The sequence below is a fragment of the Gymnoscopelus microlampas genome, assembly GCF_963454915.1.
Source record: "Gymnoscopelus microlampas genome assembly, chromosome: 16".
Classification (NCBI taxonomy): domain Eukaryota; kingdom Metazoa; phylum Chordata; class Actinopteri; order Myctophiformes; family Myctophidae; genus Gymnoscopelus; species Gymnoscopelus microlampas.
In genome coordinates this window covers 37865359-37890136 of record NC_139953.1, presented here as the reverse complement: position 1 = coordinate 37890136, position 24778 = coordinate 37865359, and the positions used below count along the sequence as shown (strand labels likewise).

At 42.0% G+C, this 24778-nt stretch overlaps 1 protein-coding gene across 1 annotated transcript in view; it reads right to left on the bottom strand.

Annotated features, from left to right (window-relative positions):
• galnt14 (UDP-N-acetyl-alpha-D-galactosamine:polypeptide N-acetylgalactosaminyltransferase 14 (GalNAc-T14)) overlaps positions 1–5676 on the bottom strand; it is a 166739-nt gene extending 161063 nt beyond the window's left edge. The window contains exon 1 of the mRNA XM_084083203.1: positions 5148–5676. Coding sequence (XP_083939329.1) covers positions 5148–5312 — 165 coding nt within the window. The 5' untranslated portion in view covers positions 5313–5676. The remainder of the gene's footprint in view (positions 1–5147) is intronic.
• Between the last annotated feature and the right edge of the window lie 19102 nt (positions 5677–24778).

Below are 24778 nucleotides of genomic sequence, written 5' to 3'. Positions count from 1 at the left end.
GAGAGAGAGAGAGAGAACGAGAACGAGAGAGAGAGAGAACGAGAGAGAACAAGATGGTAAAGACAGATGATAGGAGAGGAAGAGCGACAGAAACAAAGAGAGAAATGAATTAAGCACTAGTAGAGAGTGAGCAGAGAAGGAGCAAATGAGAGAGAGGAGGAGCAAGAGGGGATATGAGAGAAGTTCTATTGAGAAAGTTGTTCTGCAGACAAACATGATTTATGAAAAACAACTGTGATGTTGAGAACAGAAGAAGCCATGATGGAGAGGAGAGGAGTAAACACACATGCACATAATTGGACATACACACACTATCAGTCAGATGGAGAGACAGACAGACAGAGTATCTATTAAGTAGACCAGCAGAGAGAGAGAGAGAGAGAGAGAGAGAGAGAGAGAGAGAGAGAGAGAGAGAGAGAGAGAGAGAGAGAGAGAGACACACACACCCCACACACACACACACACACACACACACACACACACACACACACACACACACACACACACACACACACACACACACACACACACACACACACACACACACACACACACACACACACACACACACACACACACACACACACACACACACACACGCACAGTCTGGAATATCCACCGTGTTCATAATAACACTCACACACGTGCACGTGTGCACACGTGCATGCACAGTGTCTCTGTGCTTGTGAGTGAGGGACCTTGTTTGCACATGCAGATGAGGTTATGTTTTCACATTCTATTTCGGTGCGTGCGTGCGTGTGTGCACGCCCTGTGCACATGTGTGTGCGTGCATATGTGTGTGTGTGTGTGTGTGTGTGAGACGTGTGCGTACGTGTTTGTGCGTGGGAATGTTTTCCATTGTACATGAAGTAGTGGTTCTAGGTAAACAGGAACGTGGACTAATCCTTGATGGAATGGAAATTCAGCATTAGCATGTCAATAGACAGTTTAACAACAGTTTAGTAACCCACTAACACATCCTGTATGCTGGAAACACTGTTATTGGACAACTAACAGTTCATATGGGCCTAGTTGAAGAGGACAGGTTCCTAAAAACAAACCATTTTGTAGCATAACCTTCAAATCGTTAGTCTCATAGCATAATTGCTAAAATTGTTAAGGTTTTCAGGAGAGACAAAACGAAAAAAACACTTTATGCCTAAAGGTCATTACACACCGGCGAATATACACAAAATTCGGACTCTTTCCGAATAATTAAAAGACACTTTTTCGCTTCGCTTTTTCGCTCCAGCTTGCACTGACTTTATAAGGTTTTAAAAAAAAACGTATTATTCGCATGAAAAAAAAGCTTAAGTCACCAAGATGACTTAGGCAGAAAGTTAAAAACAAAATGTTCCTAAGTCATGTTTATCTGCCTTTATTTATGTCTGCCTAACTCTACTCTCCTAACACTGCCTTGTTGCCTATGTCCTCAGCCTATCTGAATGTGTGTTTACAGCATTACATTACATTCAAAATAATCTCTGCCTAAGTCAAAACATTGACTTAAAATCACTTTCTACCTAAGTCATTTTGGAATGTAACAAGCAAAGGCAATAAGGCACAATGATGCAGCAGTGTTAGGAGAGTAGAGCTATAGGCAAAAATGTCAATTTTACCAAAAAGTGAGATAGGCAAAATGCTATGAGGCTAATAAAATGGTAATAGGCCTGCATTTCTATAGCGCCTTTATACAAAGTGCTTTACAGTGTGTGTTACATTCGCACAACGACGGCGGAGGCAACCAATGCAAGAGAAGGCACAAACCTGCTCATTCAATTCAGTGTCTTGCTCAAGGACACTTCAATACTCATAAGTCAGGAGGAACCGGGGATCAAACAGGGTGACGGCTGCTCTACCTCCTGAGCCACTGCAGCCCGCCCCCGCACATTGAAACATGCATAGATAGAATTGGAGAATGTACTTGCTCTCTATATCTGTGGTGAGTTAGACGAAGGAATGCAGGCGCAGAATACATTTCGGTTCATAAATCACCATTTACAAGCAGGCAACACAGTGCAAGGAGCAGGGGTACAGGGCCATAGTGGTCACATCTTATCATAACTATGATTCCCACCAGAGAAATAGGAGAATCAGACAACATATGCTGTGTGACACCTCACTAAAGTATCATTTACTTTGTGTAAACTACACTGAATGTACGACTGCAGAACAGAACCTTTAAAGGGATAGTTCACCCCCAAAATGACTTTTTTCCTATCGATTAGTCAACCCATGGAGACTTGAAATCATTGATATTTTTTTTGTTTTTGTCACATTCCTACGCCAATAATTTGATGACCAGTGGCAGCTGACCGGTAGGCAGCGGTTCCGGTAGGAGACACAAAGGAGACTCTTTGTGTCTCCTATACCGGAACCGCTGCCGGTCATCAAATTATTAGGAATGCGACAAAAAACAAAAAAATATCCATGAATTCAAGTTTCCATGGGGTGACTAATCGATAGGAAAAAAAGTCATTTTGGGGGTGAACTATCCCTTTAATCTTGTATGCAAACAATTACAGATGAATGTAGATGCCTTGAACAAAATGTACAGGTAGTGTACAATTTTGCATAGTATGCATACACATATAGCCACAGTTGCAATGTTCTCTACAAGATATGCATTCACAGAGAGTGGACAATTGTGCAGTCTGTAAAAAGACGCGTCCATAGATGCAACAAAAATAGGTGCAGTTATTAATGTAAGTGGAAAATATGTGGCTGCGTGAATGCAGAACATGTGCAACCATCTCTGACTTGTGCATGTGATAATGCTATAAGTAGGGCTGCACCAATAGCCTACTGTAGTATTGGTGCCATCTCAGACCCTCATTATTCACACATACTCACAGTAAATGAGTATGCCCAAATCTTTTCATTCATAGTAAATGTGTCATATAAATATTTATGGTCAGTAGTCTATGACAGTGGTTCTCAAACTTTGTCATGTCAAGTACCCCCAAATTGACACTTATTAGCCCGCGGACCCCCATTTCGAAAGATATGCCAGGGACCCCCATAAGAGAAGATTTTTTACGGCTTTAGCAGTGATTCTCAACCATTTTAATTTCAAGGACCCCCAGTTTGACATGCATTAGGGCTACAGACCCCATTTAATGGCATTTCTATCACTTGGACCGCAATTTATATTGTAAAATCTATGTCAATTTAACTCTGAGAGTGTACAAATGGAACCAAATGGACCCGTTAGGGTCTATTTGGTTCCATTTGTACACTCTCAGAGTTACAGACCAATAAGGGTCCATTTGGTGCCTAATCTATCATTTAGCTGGGGACCCCCTGGAACTCCCTCAAGGACCCCTGGGGGTCCCCGGACCCCACTTTGAGAACCAATGGTCTATGAAATGAAAAGACACATTTTGAAAGAATAGTGTGATATAATCTCACTGTGATTTGTGTTAATCAATCATATTAGAAAGATAAGAGGTACATGTTTACATAAAATAATATACAGAACAGAAAGCACTTGAATCCCCCAGTAGGCCTACTGTACATGGTCTGTCCATACCTGCCCACAGATTAACACCACTTTAACAGGGTGTGTGCAAGATTAATTTGGACAGCCTGCAGCGAGTTTAGGCATTTGGCATTTATATGTTATTATTGCACCTTTAAACACTATGCACACGTTTACTGCCATCATCATGCTGTCAATACAGTATGCACAGTAGGTCAACAACAGTCTTCACACCTGTCCTGTAGTGTACTGTATGCAAGAGAGGCGATCACAAAAATCTAATAAATCCATAACATTTCATTTTTTTAATATATATATGTTTGAAGTAGTGGAAATAACAGATCCACAAGCTCTGTAACACGGCGCGAAGTGACGCGTTGTGAGCTTGTAGATCTGCTATTTTCACTAGTTTGGGTCCCGGGCAAACGTCTCATTTCTCTCTTGGGTCTTTCTTGAGCTAAAAAGTTTGGGAGCCACAGCTCTAACAAGCCACAGCTGATTGAGCTCAAGTTCAACTGTTCACTTAAAGAAGCACACAGCCAATCCAGCAAGTCCACACATGACAAGTCCAACAGGGCATGAAAATTCATCTCTTGGACGTCAGTTTTTACTTCACTTTATACCTAATAGCAAGTAGTTGGGCTATAGCCTACTAGGACTAGAAATATCCTTTTATATTAAGTTACATGCATTCCTAATGCTCTGTCTGTCTTAATATCTCACTCTCACTACTTAATGGTTTATATAAAACACATTCAATTCCCTTTTCTGTTGAAATGTGCTGTACAAATAAACTTGCCCTGTCTTGCATTAAACCTGCCAACATCCACTGTTTAACACTTAATCTATCATGTAAAACAGATACAACACAATTAATAAAGATGAAGTGAGTTTTCGATTACTTTTGCCATGATGCAAAGCCAAACTCGACACACAGTAGGAACTCCTTATCGGACCTGTGAGGATGCAAGTGAACGATGATGTTTGTGGGTGCATGTGTGTGCGTGCGTGTGTGCGAGAGAGAGAGAGAGAGAGAGAGAGAGAGAGAGAGAGAGAGAGAGAGAGAGAGAGAGAGAGAGAGAGAGAGAGAGAGCCTGCGTGTTTCATGTCATGAATTTACATCTGTATATGACTTTGCTTCAGCAGAAAAACTAAAGTAGCGAATTCAGTTGTCTGACGCCAGCGTGAGTTGCACCCATTGAATTGGCTACTTTTTTTGGCTGAAGCAAGTCAGATACAGATCAACCTCGCGTCACCACATTAATTTAACTTTATGACATAGTGATGGAAGAAGTACTCAATTAATGTTTTACTTGTGCGATGCAAGAAACACTCAAATATTAATAGAGTCCGGTATTAAATCAAAATTGAGCAAAAGTATTTTTTTGGCATCAAAATATAATTAAAGTTACCAAAAGTAAAAGTGCTCATTATGTTATCATACGTCAAAAAAAGATGTCTAAAATGTATTAAAATCTTTTTGACCATAGCAGATCTACAAATTCCCCAGTACAGTATACCAAATGAAGCGGCTCTGAACAGCAGAGAGATAGAAGGAGGTGAGTGTGATAAACAAGTAAGACGCGCAAACGCGGGAAGCGAACGCAGCAGCTCTGAACAGCAGAGAGATAGAAGGAGGTGAGTGTGATAAACCATAGACTTGTACCTGGTTGTGTGCGGCGGTCTCTCCTCCTCCACCTCCTCTCCCGCCTCCTCCGGCTAGGAGCAGCTCGGGCAGCTTCCTCCGGCTGAGCACCAGCAGGTAAACCAGCGCTCCCAGCCACACCAGCACCACGGCGCCCACCGCCAGCTTCCGACACAGCCGCTTCATTCTACTGTCACAACGAGGAGAAGAAACAGCCGCCGCCGGCGCAGCATTGCCCCTGTGTGTGTGAATGTCACCACCGCGTTAAATATCCGCGTAGAAAGAAAAGAAGAACCTTATGAGAGACACATTGTGTGTTGTGAGGAAAACAAAGTGTGTCGGCGGGTCCGTCCAGTCCAGCAGCTGACGGTAACTACGAGCTTTATCCCTCTGCTTAATGAGAGAGAGAGGGGAGAGAGAGCTCCTGTTCTCCGTCCTTTCTCTCCTTCTCCCCACTTGAGTCTGTGTGCGCGTGTGTGCGCTCGCGCGCGCGTGTGTGTGAGTGTGTGTTTGTTTGGAAAGAGCAGAGCAGCAGCAGCAGCCTACTGTAACTACACTGACCGAGATCTATATCAGTGTTACCGTACAGTACAGGGTGGGTTGGTTAAAGAGCGGGGCAGACACACTCTACCTGTTTGTTGTGCGTATGTAGTGTAGTGGTACAAGCGGGAATGGATGCAGCGCCACCTCCTGGCGACGCACTCAGAAGTCCCAGGGCACTGCCACTGACTGAACTGTCAGGAGACAGACAGTTTGGAATGATTTTTTGATTGATTGATTAGTTTATTTAGACAGAAATGTAAAAAACAGCACGAGTACAGTCAAACACTTTGTCTAAAAGGATAACACAAAAAAAAAGTCCTTGCGGTCTTCTTTCCATATTGGGGGTCCTATTCTTATAGGTATTTAATTCATCAACATATAAAAAATTGCACCAAACATTCAATGTCATCACAAATATAAAACACTATGTACACAGTAGGAACCCCGTGGGGGTAAAGAAAGGGAGGGGGGGGGGGTCGCATGTGAGAAGTGATAACTACCTCCCCCATTGGCCTCCTGAAAGGTGATTTTTTTTTAGGGTTGTTTTAAAGGAAGCCAGTAGAACAGTTGATATTTCAAGCTTTTAGTATAGTATACCCCCTGGTCATAATGAGGACATACTGTAGGCTACCTACTGTATAGCCTACCTATCACTTTTTGGGTATTTTTATGTCCAAAGTCCCTAAAAGTTGAATTATAATTACTTCCTGTCAGATGCAAATGTATTACGTGATGATATACAGTTAGGCAACCCCTTATGAATATACTGTAGGCCTATATCACCTGTGTGATTCCCCATAGATCATGTTTCTCCACCCGCACCTGCTTTTCATTAGGGAGGCACTCTGCTGCTATAAGTTCTTTATCCAACACTCCAAATGATGGCCAGAAGGTGCATTACTCAACAGGACATTAACCACTTAAACCCCATATGGTGCTCTATACTAGTGTCTTTTCTGTTTTAATTTATTGTGGGGAAAGCTGCTTTTGCTGAGAATAGGCAAGCGACAAGCTTACAATGCTGCGAGGCGTTGTAAGCTTGTCGATCTGCTATATTCCTGCGAAAAAAAAGTTAACTGACCTAGTGTTAATTTTGACAGCAAATTCTGATTCAGTCTTAGTCTTAGTCTTTTGAATAACACACCATTTAGTTTTAGTCCTATTTTAGTAATCTGAAATTGTTTAGTCTTAGTCTAGTGACTAGTCTTAGTCGACTAAATATCAAAATCTTAGTCTTTTAGTCTTAGTCTTATAGTCAACAAAATTAACACTGCATTTCAGTACTGAAGAATTTGTTTTGTGAAAGGTTCAGAGAAATGTATGTGTATGTGTTGAGTTGCGTAGCTGATTGTGAAGTTGGTGCAGTAGAATGGTACCATATCTTTCAACGATGGAATGTGTGGTCAAATAGAGCTGGCGTTTGGAGTTGGTGTAGAGTCTGCAACACTCACCTGGTCTGAGAAAGGCGAGGGGAATTTCCTGGCATATATTGCAGAATAAAGCTGGCATAACAGTTTTCATACGTGGGGGGGGGGATTCCTGGCAGGGAAATCTATATTGCATCTATATTGCAGAATACATACCCCTTCCTTTAATCTTAGTGAGGTGAAATAGTGCTGGCATGGCCATTTTCATGAATGTAACACCTGCATGAAATGTGATCATGTGAATTTATGTGCATGTGTTTGTGTATGTTAACATCCTTCTTGTTGATTTACTGCGTAATATTGCCAGCATGATGGCAGCAAACATGTGCATACAGTAGTTTTAAACATGCGATAGGAGGCGATGGATAAACTCGCTGCAGGCTTTCCAAATTAATCCTGCGCACACCCTGTTGAAGTGATGTTAATCTGTGGGCAGGTATGGACAGACTGGAGGACCCACCCATCACCTGCTTTGTGTATTTTAACTTCAGTATGTCCCTCTACTTATGATTAACAACTTGAAAAGTTGTTTGGTGTAGAGGGAAAAAGGAGGGAGCCGAGTATATTGTAGAACCCTGGCGGACTCTGGTTAATGAAGTATATAGGGTTTAAGCATCACTATTTATTTACTCTGAGTGTGAATATTGCACCTATTTTGTTGCATCTATGGGCGTATGCTTTTACAGACTGCACAATTGTTCACTGTTTTATGCATGTGCATGCACATCTTGCAGAGAACATGCAACTCTGGATATATTTTCTTTAATGCATTCTATGCAAAATTGTACACTGTGCAGTTTGTTCATAGCATCTCCATTTGTCTGTAATTGTTTGACTAGATGATTGTTAACCCATTTAGACCTGAGGCCGATTCTAAAAGCTACACCAAAAAGGGTTCCCGGATTGAAAAGTATAGTAAAGTATTGGTATTCCAGGTCTAAATACTAGATGAAGGGTTCTGCACTGCTGTCGTACATTCTGTGTACAAAGTAAATGGTCTTGCAGTGAGGCATCACACAGCATATGTTGTCTATATCTCCTATTCTATTGTGGAATCATATTATATATATATATATATATATATATATATATATGGCTCTAGCCCATATCCTTGCACTGTTACTGCTGCCTGCTTGTAAATGGTGATTTATGAACGAAATGTATTCTGCTCCTGCATTCATTCTAACTCTCACCGCAGAATAGAGAGCAAGTAAATATTCAAAAAATCTAAAATTCTATCTATGCATGTTTCAGTGCATGGGCGCCCGCTGTGGCTCAGGAGGTAGAGCGGTTTGATTCCCCGCTTCCTCCTGGCTTAGTATTAGGGGCTGGGTGATATGGACAATACCCTCAATATCGTTAATGTGACTATAATATATATTTGTTTAACATTTTTTCAAAACTTTTAAAAAATATCTAAAATCTACAAGCTCACAAAGTGTTGCACGTGATATGCGTGATATATGTGTTGTAAAATAGTATAAAATAGGGCCTGATTAAAACCTGGAAAAGGAAACACTAAAGCAAGGCACTGAACCCTAAATGCTCCTGATGAGCAGGCTGGCATGGTTGGCTCTGTTGTCGGTGTGTGAATGTAACACATTTCAACCCATTCATTGACTCAACAAATGCCCTCTAAATCAGTAGTTCTCAAACTTTTTCATGCCAAGGACTCCCAAATTAATATATATATATATACCCGTGGACCCCCCATCTGAAAATGTTTTGTGCCAGAGACCCCCAGAGTACAGCATAAAGTGACGTACTGTGAGCTTGTTTATCTGCTTGTATATCTGCTATTTTGAGAACCACTGAACTGTAGTTGTCGAAGAACAGTGTTTCCAGCATACAGGATGTGTTAGTGGGTACTATTAAACTGTCTATTGACATGCTAATGCTGAATTTCCATTCCATCAAGGATTAGTCTGTGTTCCCGTTTACCTAGAACCACTACTTCATGTACAATGGAAAACATTCCCATTCCCTAACCCACCCAATGCACACAAACACACACACTCACACACGCACGCACGCACGCGCACGCACGCACGCGCACGCACGTGCACGCACACACACACACACACACACACACACACACACACACACACACACACACACACACACACACACACACACACACACACACACACACACACACACACACAGGGACACAGAGACCACTTCAAAAGTCGTGTATCTTAATTTAACCCCCTTATGGGTCAATTATTACTCTCTCAGTATTAAATGAACACGGAGGATATTTCCGGGAGTGCAGAGCTTCTGAAGTGGGATGGTTTTGGTGTGCTTGTATTCCCCTGTGTGTGTGTGTGTGTGTGTGTGTGTGTGTGTGTGTGTGTGTGTGTGTGTGTGTGTGTGTGTGTGTGTGTGTGTGTGTGTGTGTGTGTGTGTGTGTGTGTGTGTGTGTGTGTGTGTGTGTGTTCCACCCTCGGGGTCACTGGCAGGAGGTCTTTGTGGTGCCTGTGGTTTCAGAAGTCTAGAGAGGAAACATTCTGCTGGTCCACTTAGTACAGAGTCTGTCTGTCTGTCTGTCTGTCTGTCTGTCTGTCTGTCTGTCTGTCTGTCTGTCTGTCTGTCTGTCTGTCTGTGTGTCTCTCCATCTGACTGATAGTGTGTGTATGATGTCCAATTATGTGCATGTGTGTTTACTCCTCTCCTCTCCATCATGGCTTCTTCTGTTCTCAACATCACAGTTGTTTTTCATAAATCATGTTTGTCTGCAGAACAACTTTCTCAATAGAACTTCTCTCATATCCCCTCTTGCTCCTCTCTCTCATTTGCTCCATCTCTGCTAGCTCTCTACTAGTGTTTAATTCATTTCTCTCTTTGTTTCTGTCGCTCTTCCTCTCCTATCATCTGTCTTTACCATCTTGTTCTCTCTCTCTCGTTCTCTCTCTCTCGTTCTCTCTCGCGTCTCTCGAGGAAACAAGATCGATGCTCCAATCACTGTGCCCGCCTTGTGTATCACAACGCCCAATCACTCTACAGTGCCACCACGCACGCACGCGCACACACACACACACACACACACACACGCGCGCACGCGCGCGGGGGCACCCACACGCTCTCCCATCCACAGCACAGGAATAATTCATTTTTCCGTCATGTGAAATGCAGTTATTGTGCCTCTTTCCTTCTCCCTCTATCAGGAGGTTTCTCACATGAACAAGAGGAGAGGGAAATGACTTCTCAGCTCCCACCGAGGGAACAATGCAATTGTTAACACACAAAAACTGGAACAGTGCACACAATGGTGAAAACCTGAAGCTAATGCATCAACAATAATGACGTTGTCTGCAAAACTCTAAGCACAATTGCTTGGTTTTCACTCGAATAGGAATTCTAAATCCCATGTTTGCACTAGTCTACAGACCTGACAACACTGGCAGGCTACTGCTGTGCCGATGGCCGAAATATTTTTTTTACTTCCGATGTTGTAGTCTAAAGTAGTCAGTTTGGTGGAGAGCCACCTTTAGACTAATGACATCCTGTCATCCAGGGGACATCAAAATATGTATTTGGGACAAAAATGAATCTGCCCTATGGGACGCAGGTCTTTTTGAGCTCACTGCACATATAAACGATGTTCAAACTCGTTATAACATTGTCGCACCAAGCATAGTCACAGACTTGTAAAAGGGAGCTGTTGTTTGAATGTAACAGAGGAGTCATTGATATTAGTCGTTGATGTTTCACCATCGGCATTTGGGTAAGCCTGTGATACAAGAGGTTATGTTTTTCTTTGACACCAAAGCCATTCATGCTGGCGTTGAATTCACTGAGTTCCGTGATGTAACTCCCTGTTCAGGGCTGGAACAGAGTCAGCACAGAGTCATTAGTAGAGTGCAATCAAAAGTGCTTTATTCACCCACCGGGTGAATAAAGGTATCAAAATGACATCAAATGGTGGCATGGCGGCGTGTAGCTCCACCATGTCCTATCAACAATTGAGTCTGTTTGAAGGTGGCAGTCTTTTCTTTACTGTGCAAATGACTAAAGTGAGATTATGTGCTGTGCAAATATTAATAATTCAATCCATACTGGTTACTGTGCAAAAATAAGTATAAATGTGCAAAGTATAGTGCCAAAGATAAGTAACGGAGGACCTCTTTGTTACAGTCCAACTGTAAAAGACAAACTTTAGGCCTATTTACTCCATTAATAGTTGTTTTATTAAAATCTCTCAGTAGCAGGCCAAACTAATCTCAAATAAATATCTCCGTCTCTCCAAGCCACAGGTCTATCTCTCTGCCTCAAAACCAGAACGTGTTGGAATGCCTTCCGTACTTCTGATTACCGTATAACACTCGTACATTTTAGTGGCCACGAATCGCATTATGAACATTTAAATGATCCCCAAGCATATTTCACCAGCAAAAACAATAGAATAAATTTGAAAATATCAAATTAATTCATTAAAAAATGTTAGATACTGTATATGACAACATACAGAATCTTTCAGCAATCTGTTTGCATTTAGTTTCCAAATTAAGTGGTTTTATGAAGAAGGAAGAAGTCTCATTAAATTGGAAGCAGTGACCTGTAGATTGACGCCAGACGCTCAATGCTGTAGCCTACACACAGCAGTTGTTAGAGACAGTTGCTATATAGATTCCTCACAAACTGTACCAGCAACGTTCACTATTTGAGCTGACGCTTATGTTTTAAGCAATAGCAAGGGAGAGTCACGGCGCCCAGAAAGCAGACATATATATTGTTGTGATTTGTCGAAGAGAGGGAAATGCTGGCAAACTAAATAAGAGCTGAGGACCGAGGTAGAAATGGTTTCAACCTCAGCAGCATTTCCTTGTACACGGCAGTTACATGGCTTTGAGCTAAATCAACACTTGCTCACATACTGTATACTGTACACAAGATGGCAATTTGCAATCACTTCGCCGGCGCTGCATTAAAAACATTTCTCCCAAAAGCACCAGAAACTGTGTTTACAGGTTTTTTCGCCCCTTTTAACACAGCTTTCTTCCTCCTTTATAAATTCAGTTGCTTTGAAATTCTGCACTAATGGCAAGTTTTATTTTTCAAAGGATAATCAAGCGTCTTTCATGAGAAAGGTTCACAAGTACGGAGAATACGGACACAAACACGCACCCACACACACACACACACACACACACACACACACACACACACACACACACACACACACACACACACACACACACACACACACACACAGTATTATGATTTATTTATGCTGCCCTAATAAGACTTCATGATATTGTCACTCCAGGCAGAATAATCACCATTACCTTCACTCTCAGTGGATAGGTGTGTGTTAGAGAGAGAGAGAGAGAGAGAGAAGAGGAGGGAGGGGGGATGCGCGTGTGTGTGTGCGCGGGTGTGTGTTTGCGTGTGTTTGCGTGCATGTTGTGTATGCACGTCCTTATAACCAAGTGTGGTGATGTGTAAAATACATGTAAATAGTCTGCACTCTGCAGTATGGAATGCAGTCACACCCCCATGCGTGCAAATGTAGACGCAAACTACAAAACTAAAAGTCTAGTGAGTGGTGTGGCCCATAGTGGAGCCTTTAGTTGTGCAATCCTTAGAGCCCTACACTAAAAATCATCATTCACTGAAGAATTGACACATAATTATAAACACAAACAAATCTTTATTGTGTTTATCACAATGACTTTGAGAAGGGATGCAGTGTCGTAAACCACGGTCGGCAACATGATGCTTTTTCACCGTGGTAAGAACAATTCCATACTGCCACAGCAGTAGCGGCAACGTTTTTGTTGTTGTTCAGTGTATGGAGGCAATGGAGCAGTGGTGGAAAAGGTACAAAAGTAGCAATACCACAATATGAAAAATACTCTGTTACAAGTAAAAGGCCTGTGTTCAAAATGTTACTTGAGTAAAAGTACAAAAGTATTGGCATCAAAATATACTTAAAGTAAAAAGTAAAAGTACATAGCAGAAAATAGCCTATGTATAAAATAGGGCTAAAGTGGTTAATGTATGTTTCATAATCTCATAATTTATATCTGAAAAGTAACTAAAGTTTTCAAGTAATTGTAGTGGCGTAAGTAAAAGTAAAAGTAAAAAGTTAAAGTATTGAATGTTGGAAATACTCAAGTAAAGTACAAATACCTCAAAATTGTACTTAAGTATAGTACTTAAATAAATGTACTTAGTTACTTTACACCACTGGTATGGAGGCACTTTCACTTGTGCTGATCGTGATCAGATCAGCTAAGTTGTCTCTGCGCTTTTATTACTCCCCTCAACCAGGGGTTGGTTATGTGTTAAATAATATATATATATATATATATATATATATGTACAGTAACGCTTTATGCACCTGCAGTTGCCTTGGCATGTGTTTAAAAGCTCAAATAGTCTGTTGGGGCTTTTTGCTATTCAGGTTGTGGTGTTGTTGTTGCGCCCTGCTGTCTAGACACTGTGTAAATTGCATAATTTCTTTGTAAATGGACTGGCGGAGACAAGCTTCGCCATTCCTCCGTCACGCTACAAGATGCATGCCTCTCCCATCTCCCACTGTGCTGCGTGTGGCGTGTGTTTCTGTGTGTGTGTGTGTGTGTGTGTGTGTGTGTGTGTGTGTGTGTGTGTGTGTGTGTGTGCGTGTGCGTGTGTGTGCGTGCGTGCGTGCGTGCGTGCGTGCGTGTGTGTGTGTGTGTTAGAAAATTGTAATTCTCACCTTGATCTGTGTTGGATTGAGCCATCAATCTAGTTTATAGAAAGTGGGAGGTAAAATGAGGATAAAGAGAGTGGAGGAGAGAGATAAGAGAGAGGGATGGGGGAGAGAGAGACAAGAAGACAGGGGGAGAAGGAGATAAGAAGGGAGTGGGGGGGTGCACAGGAAATGAGAGAGAAAAAGTGAGAGAGAGAGAGCATTTAAACAGGACAAAAAGACAGACAAGAGAAAAGAGAGGAGGGGAAAGGTGAAAACAAAAGGCGAGAGGACAGAGGAAGACAAAGCGGGAGGTGACAGACAGACAGACAGACAGACAGACAGACAGACAGACAGACAGACACACACACACACACACACACACCATCACCTTCTTTCCAACAAGCAGAGACGACAAACAGGGAGCAAATCAAATAGTTTAACACAGACAGGGAACAAGCTGTTTTGGCTGTCTGAAGCCATTTGTAGTGAGAGTGTCATCCCCTGAGAGGCTTTTCTCTGAAAGCCTGTCCCCCAAGCCATGCACCCACCTGTCATTCTGACTACCTTTTTAGAAAAACACTTTGTGTGTCTGTGTTTGTGTGGGTGGTATATACTGTAGGTTGGACAGGCAGTACAATAGTGAAATGTTCCCAGTCAAAGTGAAAGGTCCAAGTCCAAGTCTAAAGCCAGTGTGTCCCCATCCCTAAGGTGTACCTTGTTGGGATTGTATCGTCATCATACTTTTAAGCCACCAAACCTCTGGTGGTCTGCGAAAAAAAACTGCATTTTTTTTTAGAGGCTTTGCTGCTTCTTAAAGGGATCGTTCACCCCCCCAAAAAAAATCTATCGATTAGTCACCCCATGGAGACTTGAATGCATGAATATTTTTTTATTTTTGTCACATTCCTAAGCCAATAATTTCATGACCAGCGGACCGGTAGGCAGCGGTTCCAGTAGGAGACACAAAGGAGACTCTTTGTGTCTCCTACCACTGCTGGTCATCAAATTCTTGGCTTAGGAATGCGACAAAAGCAAAAAAATATCCATTCATTCAAGTCTCCATAGGGTGACCAATAGTTAGAAAAAAAGTCATTTTGGGGGTAAACTATATCCCTTTAAACCGAAAGTGGGCCAAAAGTGGTGACCGACATTTGCTCTCACTAGTGGGACTAAAATTAAAATAGATAAATGTACAATAATTATTAGTGGAATAATTGAGGGGTATACGTTATAATGTAATTTCACTGAAGGATTAACATTTTGTCAACAACAAAATCTTTCAAATGAAATAAATTGAAGTACCCTAATTAAAAAGCTACAAAGGACCTTAAACACAGAAAGCGCAAAAGGTATATTTTGTCCTGACGATGGTGCACGAGGATCAGGTCTTGAGGTCACTAAAACGGTTAGGCTTGCTTCCTATTCCGTGGCTGTGAGGAATGGATGTTATGTTTGATACACTTGCAGAAACGGTTGGGTGCGTCCTGTTTCTCAGCAGATTTACCGTTCTCTTTCTATTACCTATCAATACATGGAATTGAGGACCGTACCGACTCACACAGGGCCCCGGCTTGTCCCTGGAAGAGTCATGAGAGCCATTAGCCTGGCAGCCTGGACTCTCCCAAAGGGAGTACAAGTCTCTTTGCTCGGCTCCCATTATTGTAGAGAGCACACTTTCACACAGTACCCGTTCTTCTTGTCTTTCACAGACAACCCGTTAAAGCTGCAAATAAACGAGAACGTTCTTTTGATGACAATGACTTGAAATGGTATCATTGACATGAAAAGAGTCATGCTTCCGCATTAAGTGAATTCTTTGTTGTTGGTCTTGATAGCTGGCTGTGTTTATACATCAATTGTGAATTGAGAGCCAAATACAGTCTGTCTGTATATTGTGTATATTATACATGGGCATGTCTTTCTAGAAATGCACAATACTCTATAGCATTCAGTTCCATTGTTCTGCTCCAGAAAAATTGAAGGGAAGAATGTCACCCCAACATGATCCCAGTGTTTGTCCTACACACAATTCAATTCAATTCAAAGGGCTTTATTGGCATGAGAAAACATACGTTTACATTGCCAAAGCAAAAAGCACAATACAACAATACAGCAACACTACACAACAATACACACACTACTAATCTTAAGAATGGCTGGTTGCTCTGAAGGCAGCAAGGTCGTCTAATTACAGAGGTTGACCGGTCAATCCTCTGCGCTTGCAATTGACCGTCGAGAATGGCTTTGAGCAAGGCACTGAGACACAATGCTATGCTATCCTCCATGGGTGCTGTAACCCTGGCAACCATGTGCACTGACCTGTGTGATGTGATGCTGGCTGCTTTCGTGTCTGGGCCTGAATACTGACACTCTCCTCTATTCTTTGATGTTGTACAGTCGACTTGTTGCTGGTGTCATTATCGCTGCAGCAGTTGTGGGTGTGATGTGATTGTGGTTGTTGTGCTAATAGGGGATTCAGAGCTGCTCTATTAGGACTTAATCTCCTCACCAAGAGAGTGAATAAAAGGAATATTAACAAGAGGATTAAACACAGCTTGTGTTCCTTCCTCTTCTATACCGCCACCTTCGCCCCCAACTTCCCACTTCCTCCTCAGCTCAATTCTACACAGATGGACGGACAGACAGACAGACAGACAGACAGACAGACAGACAGACAGACAGACAGACAGACAGACAGACAGACACGTACGCACGCACACACACACACCTGCGGAGCTGGGAATTCTTATTAAATGTGTGTGTGTGTGTGTGTGTGTGTGTGTGTGTGTGTGTGTGTGTGTGTGTGTGTGTGTGTGTGTGTGTGTGTGTGTGTGTGTGTGTGTGTGTGTGTGTGTGTGTGTGTGTGTGTGTGTGTGTGTGTGTGTGTGTGTGAGAGAGAGAGACAGAGACAAAGTTTGACTTCCCTTAACATTGTTTTTGTATTTATGTCCAAGATGAATGATCACACCGCCTCCAGTCTGTGCTGCCAAATGCAGTGTTTGCTTTTGCACTCACTCTGCTGCCCAACACACGCACGCGCACACACACACACACACACACACACACACACACACACACACACACACACACACACACACACACACACGCACACGCACGTGCAGACGTGCACACTGATCCAATCTCATCAAAAATTAAAAGCAGAAAAATGTGATTCAGTAGAAATATGCCCTGAAGATACTGTACATTTTTTAATAATAGCAGGTTCTCTCTCTCTCTTTCTCTTTGTCACACTCTCTCTCTCTCTCTCTCTCTCTCTCTCTCTCTCTCTCACACACACACACACACGTGTGCACACACACACACACACACACACACACACACACACACACACACACACACACACACACACACACACACACACACACACACACACACACACACACACACACACACGCGCACACTCACACTCACACTCACATATACACACACACTCACACAAAGAGAAAAGCCGTGTGCCAAAGTTAGCGTCACACAAGTAGAGAGAGAAAACATTCACAGCATCACTGGCGAGAGAGAGAGAGAGAGAGAGAGAGAGAGAGAACACGATGGTAAAGAGAGATGATAAGAGAGAAAGAGTGAATGAGAAGAAAGACAGAGATACAGACAGACAGACTGCAGACATAATGTATGTCCTGTAATATAAAAAGCACTTTGAGGCGGAATAGGGAAGGCTCCTTCTTCTGCCAAGAGAAACTCTCTGTCTGCTTTTAGATCTGACACAGATAGACACACAATGTATAGCATGTACACACACACACACACACACGCACGCGCGTGCGTGCGTGCGTGTGTGCGTGTGCGTGCGCACACCACACACATTTAATAGTCCGTCCGTCCGTCTATCGCACATATACAGTAAATCCCGTAATAAGCAGTTCTAAACAGCTACTGTTATAGCCTAATGAGCTAGCTTCGCATGGAGACCAAACTTAAAATATATCTTTGGGCTACATGCAAGTTTAACAGTTTTACTAGTGTGTAATTTAAAGTTGTTACATTCTCGCGTTAATGGATGCCAGGAGGAACACTGACTATCTGGCAATGAGGTAACGTCACCTAAACATGGGGATACTAGTGAGGGAATTTCAAGTTAGCGGCCAGAAGCCATTTCCACTCCGTCATGAGTCGGTACATACTTATGTTGTTTAATAGAAGATGTGGGTGCTAACATCAGTGGTAATGCATTACTTGACATATTACTGTAACTGTAATATATAACGCAAATCCAAGTTTAACATTGGTGGATGGATGGATGGATGTAGGGAGGGAAGGAGTGATGGATGAATGTATGTATGGATGGATGGATGGATGGATGGATGGATGGATGGATGGATGGATGGATGGTTAATGAATATTAATATGGATGGAGATAGATAGGTAGGTAGGTAGGTTGGTAGGTAGGTAGGTAGGTAGGTAGGTAGGTAGATAGATAGATATAGATACACACATGTGTGTGATTCATGCAAACACTGACTTTACCGTATTTCCAGAGAAGAGTTGACTTACAACTCAACAGCCATTGACAACGTGTGTGTTGGGGAGGAGGATTTGGGGATATCTTTGCGATTATAATATAATTTGGTCTCGTCTGAACAAATTAATAAGATTTGGAGGAGTGACAAAACACACACGCACGCACACACGCACGCACGCACGCACACGCACACACACACACACACACACACACACACACACACACACACACACACACACACACACACACACAACAGTATACTGACGCATCATCACAAGTATGCATAGAAACATTCGATACGCACTTACTCACAGCCTCAACGATTACCCGCACACACACACACACACACACACACACACACACACACACACACACACACACACACACACACACACACACACACACACACACACACCCACCCACCCACCCACCCACACACACACACACACACACACACACACACACACACACACACACACACACACACACACACACACACACACACACACACACACAGTTTGCCCAGCGTATGTGACTGAGGTTGTTTAATTGAATGTCGTTCCATGTAAGACATAATGAGAGGTGTTGAGATAGAGACAAGGAGCATTAGGAAGAATGCTGGGTGTGTCTCCTCTCTCTTCTCTTCTCTTCTCTTCTCTTCTCCTTGTAAATATGTTTGAATCCAAAGAAACTAGAACATTTTTGTTTACAAACCTGAACAAACATGTATGTTACTGTAAGCCCACTTGGCGTTGCAGTAACATAAACTTGATTCAACACTGGCTTGTTTAACAGTGCACAACGCAAGTCATTGCTCCAATGAGCTCCACTGTTCTCATTCCCCCCAGATTCGGCCCAAACATGAGGATGTGGAATGCCCTACATCAAAAAGTGTGACTCCCCTACCTAAGAGTACCAACTAAACCTATGTCTTCTAGCATGGCAAAAGAAATGACCCCCCCCCCCACTATTTTACCCCTGTACATATACTTTTATTGCTCCTTGTATTGATGATTTCTTGTATAGTATGTCTTTATAGGTCTTGATGAAATGAATACACAGGACCACAATGGAAACAGGCCCTCAGGGCTTTTTGTGTTATCCTTTCATCCTTTTTGTATAACTGTACATCTGTACTTTTTGCAAACTGTTAATAAAGTATTCAATCAATCAATCAATCAATAGCCAGTGGGGACGGGACAGTCACCTGACAGCCAGGGAATGCACATGTACTGTATGTCCCCACCGCCCGCCCCATCACTGTGATTGGCTGAGAATCACTCATCCCCTATTTCACAAGGAAATAGTGTCGAGAAGCCATTTCATATGATCTTAATCCTCAATGTTCCTGATTTAATTTCACTAGGAAATATGTCATGCAAATTAAGACAACTATTCATAAGCATGCAAGGTAATTGATTAATACCATGTTAACCATGGTTCAGTTTCTGCAATATTGCTTCTTTTTTTCCCCCAACTATACTTAATGTATAGTTGGAACTAATTATCATACAGAGATATAGATTGCCTAATAATTTATGTAGTTGTAGTAGATGTAATGGTGTCGTTTTTGAAGAAACTCATGTTCTGTGTTTAACACATAATCAATGGGCAATTGATTTTAGTTAGGCCTATGTTGTGAGAGAAAATCTGCGCTGCACTGCTGGCAACAGTAGTACCAGCTAGCAGGGAAAGTAGACATGGGTTAAATAGATATGGGAAGTACTTGCACTGCAGTCAAGAGTAGGACAAAACTTCGATAACACAAAAAGGGGGCTTGTTTCCAAGCCATTGTGGTCCATAAAGGGATGACCTGTAACCCTGAATTTATCCAGAAAACATCACAGATAAACTACAACTTACCTTTTTAGGCAAATCGAACGCACGCACACAGGCACGCACACATGCGCGCACGCACGCACGCACGCACGCACGCACGCACGCACGCACGCACGCACGCACGCACGCACGCACGCACGCACGCACGCACGCACGCACACACACACACACACACACACACACACACACACACACACACACACACACACACACACACACACACACACAATAGGAGGAGAATGGGGGAAAGATTATTTTCTTATATTTGCCTCCTTGCCGCCATTTCCTCTCTTCTCCCTTCCTTGTCTCCCTCCCTCCCTCCCTCTCTGCAGTCTGCTTTAAATGCTTCACTGTTACAGCCACCAGAGGAAGAGCTAGCAACCTGCTACACACACACACACACACACACACACACACACACACACACACACGCACACGCACAGTGATTCCCAGTTCCTCTAATGGCCCCATTTGGACAATCTGTCGCATCAGCAAGTCGTAGTTCTGAATAAAGACAGAATAAAAAGAAGGGGGGGGGGGGTTCCTTCCATTCACATCGTCCCTTGACACAAATATTGTTCTATTACAATATAATTGACACGACCCAGCCAATTTTTCGCTAGTGTATGCTTGCGGGTATATATCGTTGAGGCTGTGAGTTAGGTGTGTATTGCACGATTTTATGCGTACATGTGATGCGTCAGTGTGTGTGTGTGTGCGTGTGCGTGTGCGTGTGCGTGTGCGTGTGCGTGTGCGTGTGCGTGTGCGTGTGTGTGGCGTGCACGTGCACATTGGTTTCCCATTCATCTAGTGTGCTGTCGTGTGGTCGTTATGCAGTGAAGGGATGTCATTGTATGGAAATACTGCTGAAAGCTCCACTCTCGTGTTTATGAGGGAAACTCCAGCATGCAATGAAGAACTGCTGAGCTTTATTCTACCCCCACACATACGCACGCACGCATGGATGCATGCACGTTATCATTATTCAAACAACTTGTGAAAATAGCAGATCTACAAAGCTTGTGAACTTGAACATCAACTATTTTCACTACTTTTGTGTGACACACGAACACGTGCTCTCAAGTCATATATACACATATGTACACATGCATACATGCACGCACGCACTCAACATTCTCAACCCTTATTGCTTCAATGTTTGAAGGCACCCCAGATGCTTTTAAAAGAACCATTGTGTGGACAGCTCTTCTATGGTTAGAATGGTCCCTGACTGTGACCATTGTAATCTCTTAAGATAGATTCCACTAACAGCACATTCTGTCTAGCCTGGCTCCAGCCCCTGAATCGCAAAGGAACATTTTTTTCTTTTTACCGAATGGGTTCCCAGATTGGTGATATTGTAGTCATAGTGCATGAAGAAAGACCAGGGTGCTTCCATGGACACACAGCAAAAATATAGACAAAACAGTAAAGCACATAATCAATCAATAAGAAAGTTTAATGGAAAATAAAATGCAATTTAACGCCTTACAGATTGTGATAAATAGTGCAATGGAAAGGCTAGGTTAAAACTATGTATTTAAGTGTTGTTTAAAGATTTAAACAGTGCCTCCCTCTCTCTTTAGGTAAAGTGTTCCACAATGTTGTTGTTGCGTAACTGGAGAAGGCTAGCATCTCAAGTTTTGTGGGGTGATGAAGTTTAAAGCTTTATAACATTGCTGTTGGGCAGAAACCTCTTATCTCCATATTTTAACTTTTCTTTAATGTTTTATTTGTAAATAAATGCTACTTCGTCGTACAGAATCACACAAAAGTAGCAAAAAAGTGTCAATCTACAAGCTCAAAAGATGCAACGCGCTTTGAGCTTGTAGATCTGCTATTTCTTTTGACTTTTTAGAATTTTGGACATTCCACCCGACAGCGATGATAATAAACTAGATCCCCTTCCCACATGGAATCCATAACATTCCTGGATAAAAAATAGACCTTTAACCACCACTTAGACCCCTGCATCCATATTGTGGGGAAAGCTGAAAAGACACTGGCATAGAGCCCTGATGGGACTCCGCTCAACCATATGGGCTTTAAGTGGTTAAAGTTCTATGTTGTCTGATCCCACGATAGACGAATAGAATGGTATACTGCTACGGAAGAGGTGTCTGAAGCATGCGCGACTAGGCATTTGGGGGATGATAAAATATGTATTTGGGACAAACAGAAAATCCCCGCTGCACTCATATACTTTCACAGTTAGCCTAACTCTCTGCTCCTGTTGAGAGCCTCACTGTCACACAATCTCTCAGTGTCTCTCTCTTTCTATCTCTCTCGCCCGCCCATTCTCAACATACACAACACTGAGCTATTCCTTAGCCGCTTAACATCGTCTCCTGGTATGGAAACCGCTCAGTTAGAGATAGGAGCAAGCTCACCCAGGTAGTCAACAGGCTAGTAAGATCTTTGGAGATAAACAACTGCAACTTCAGGACATATACTGCACAAGCGCTCCATAGCCAAAAGGGCAATTCAGGTTTACGATGACTCTACCCACCCTCTTCATTTGAGCTGTTGCCATCAGGCAGGAGGCTTAGAGCAGTGATTCTCAACCAGTGGTCCGGGGACCACCAGTGGTCCTTGAGGGGGTTCCAGGTGGTCCCCAGCAAAATGATGGAGAGTTGGTAACAAAATGAACCCTTATAGATCTTTAACTCTTGAGAGCGTAAGATTTACGCTCTCAAGAGTTAAATTATTGTTAAACATCCATTACTTAATTTACAAGAAGTCTAACACAATTAGAGAATGTAAACGAATGAGTATTTTTGCCTATTATCTCTCCTATGGTACCAACATCAATACAGCTTTTGGGTCTGAATCTCATCAAGCGGTGGTCCGTGGCTCAAATGCCGAATAAATAATGGACCTTGATATGAAAAAGGTTGAAAACCACTGGCTTAGAGTACCGTTAGCAAAAAGGAAGGGTTACAAGAACTTGTTTGTGCTTCATCTGCAGTGGATATTTTAAATAAAAACATTTTTAAATAACCCTACCACCCAATCCCTACAGCCCATGATCACTGTTCCTGTTATGGGAATGTGATTTATATTGTATTTTATTACATTTGTGTATTTATGTATTAGTTGTGTTTTTATTGTTTGTATACCGGATGCCAGTGTATATACTAAGGCAAATTTCCATTTAATGTTACATTTAATGGACAATAAAGTTTTCCTTATCTTTAAACCCTATGTACTTTGTTGACTGGGGTTCCCCAGGGGTCTGTACTCCTTTTTTCCCTCTACACTAAATCGAATCACCGAAAATAGTCAATCTACAACCTCACAGTGTGTTGCAATGTGAGCTTAGATGTGCTTCTTTAATCTTTAACTATTTTCCCTGAATGTTCGCCTGTTATAGGACATGCCCAGAGTAAGTCCTTGTGCTTAAAGTGTGGAAATTAAAACAAATGTCTCATACATTGATATGATAACATTATATACGACTACGAGACTCTCTCAGAGTATTGAAATATAAATCTATGAGGTCTAAAAGATATTATCTTTTAGACGTCATAGATTTATATTTCAATACTCTGAGAGATTTAAAATGCAATAGCTTTTTATGAAGCTATAGACGCATTGCCAGATGGATAGCCTGATGTGTTTTTTTATGTTGTTGTTTTGTGTCTTCAGGTGCAGAGTGGGAGGACATGATGGAGGGTTTCGATGAGAGGAGCTACTTGAACGTGAGCCGTTGGAGGCCAGGAGATGACCCTGTAAGCAGTGGTGGAAAGTACATGTACTCAAGTACTGTACTTAAGCACCATTTTTAGGTACTTTTATACTTTACTGGAGTATTTCCATTTTTCTATACTTTCACTTCTACTCCACTACATCTCAGATCCAAATATTGTACTTTTACTCCACTGCAACTAAACTTTAGTTGCTAGTTACTTTGAAGATTATTATTACAAAACCTACATTAACCACTTCAGCCCTATTTAAACTTTGACTTTTTGAAAATAGCCGATCTACACACGTTGTGAGCTTGTAGATCTGCGATTTTCAAAATATTGTAATACATTTTATACATACCTTCTGGGACATTCTGCATAATGAGTACTTGTACTTTTGGTACTTTAAGTTTTGATGCCAATACTTTTGTACATTTCTCAAGTACATTTTGATTACCAGACTTGTACTTGTAACAGAGTATTTTCTACATTGCAGTATTGATACTTTTACTTAAGTAAAACATTTGTTTTGACTTTTTACACCATGGACTGTAAGCCTGTAGTCTACAGGTATGAAAACTCGCTTCAAAGAGTTTGTATCCACGGAGAACACATTTTGAGCTGGCAGCACCAGTATGCCACGCATTTCCATGGTAAAGATGTGCTGGTGCTCTCCTCTTCCCAGCCTGAGCCCAAGCATCGCACTTCTGCACTCCCGACACCTTACATTTTGGCCACAGCGCCCCAATGTAAAATTGGCTATTTCGTCAAAAATGTAAAAAAAAAAAAAAGAAAACTTAATGTTAAAGGGGAAATCCACCCATTTTCAATATTTAACTATGTCATTAATATAGCATAAAGAAGTTGTGTGGAAATAAGAAAAAAGTTCCCCCCTTTCTGTGTTGCCTTGAAATGGAGGATTGATTGTGGGTTTAACATTGCAAATTACAACATGATGACTCATCATGTTGTAATTTGCA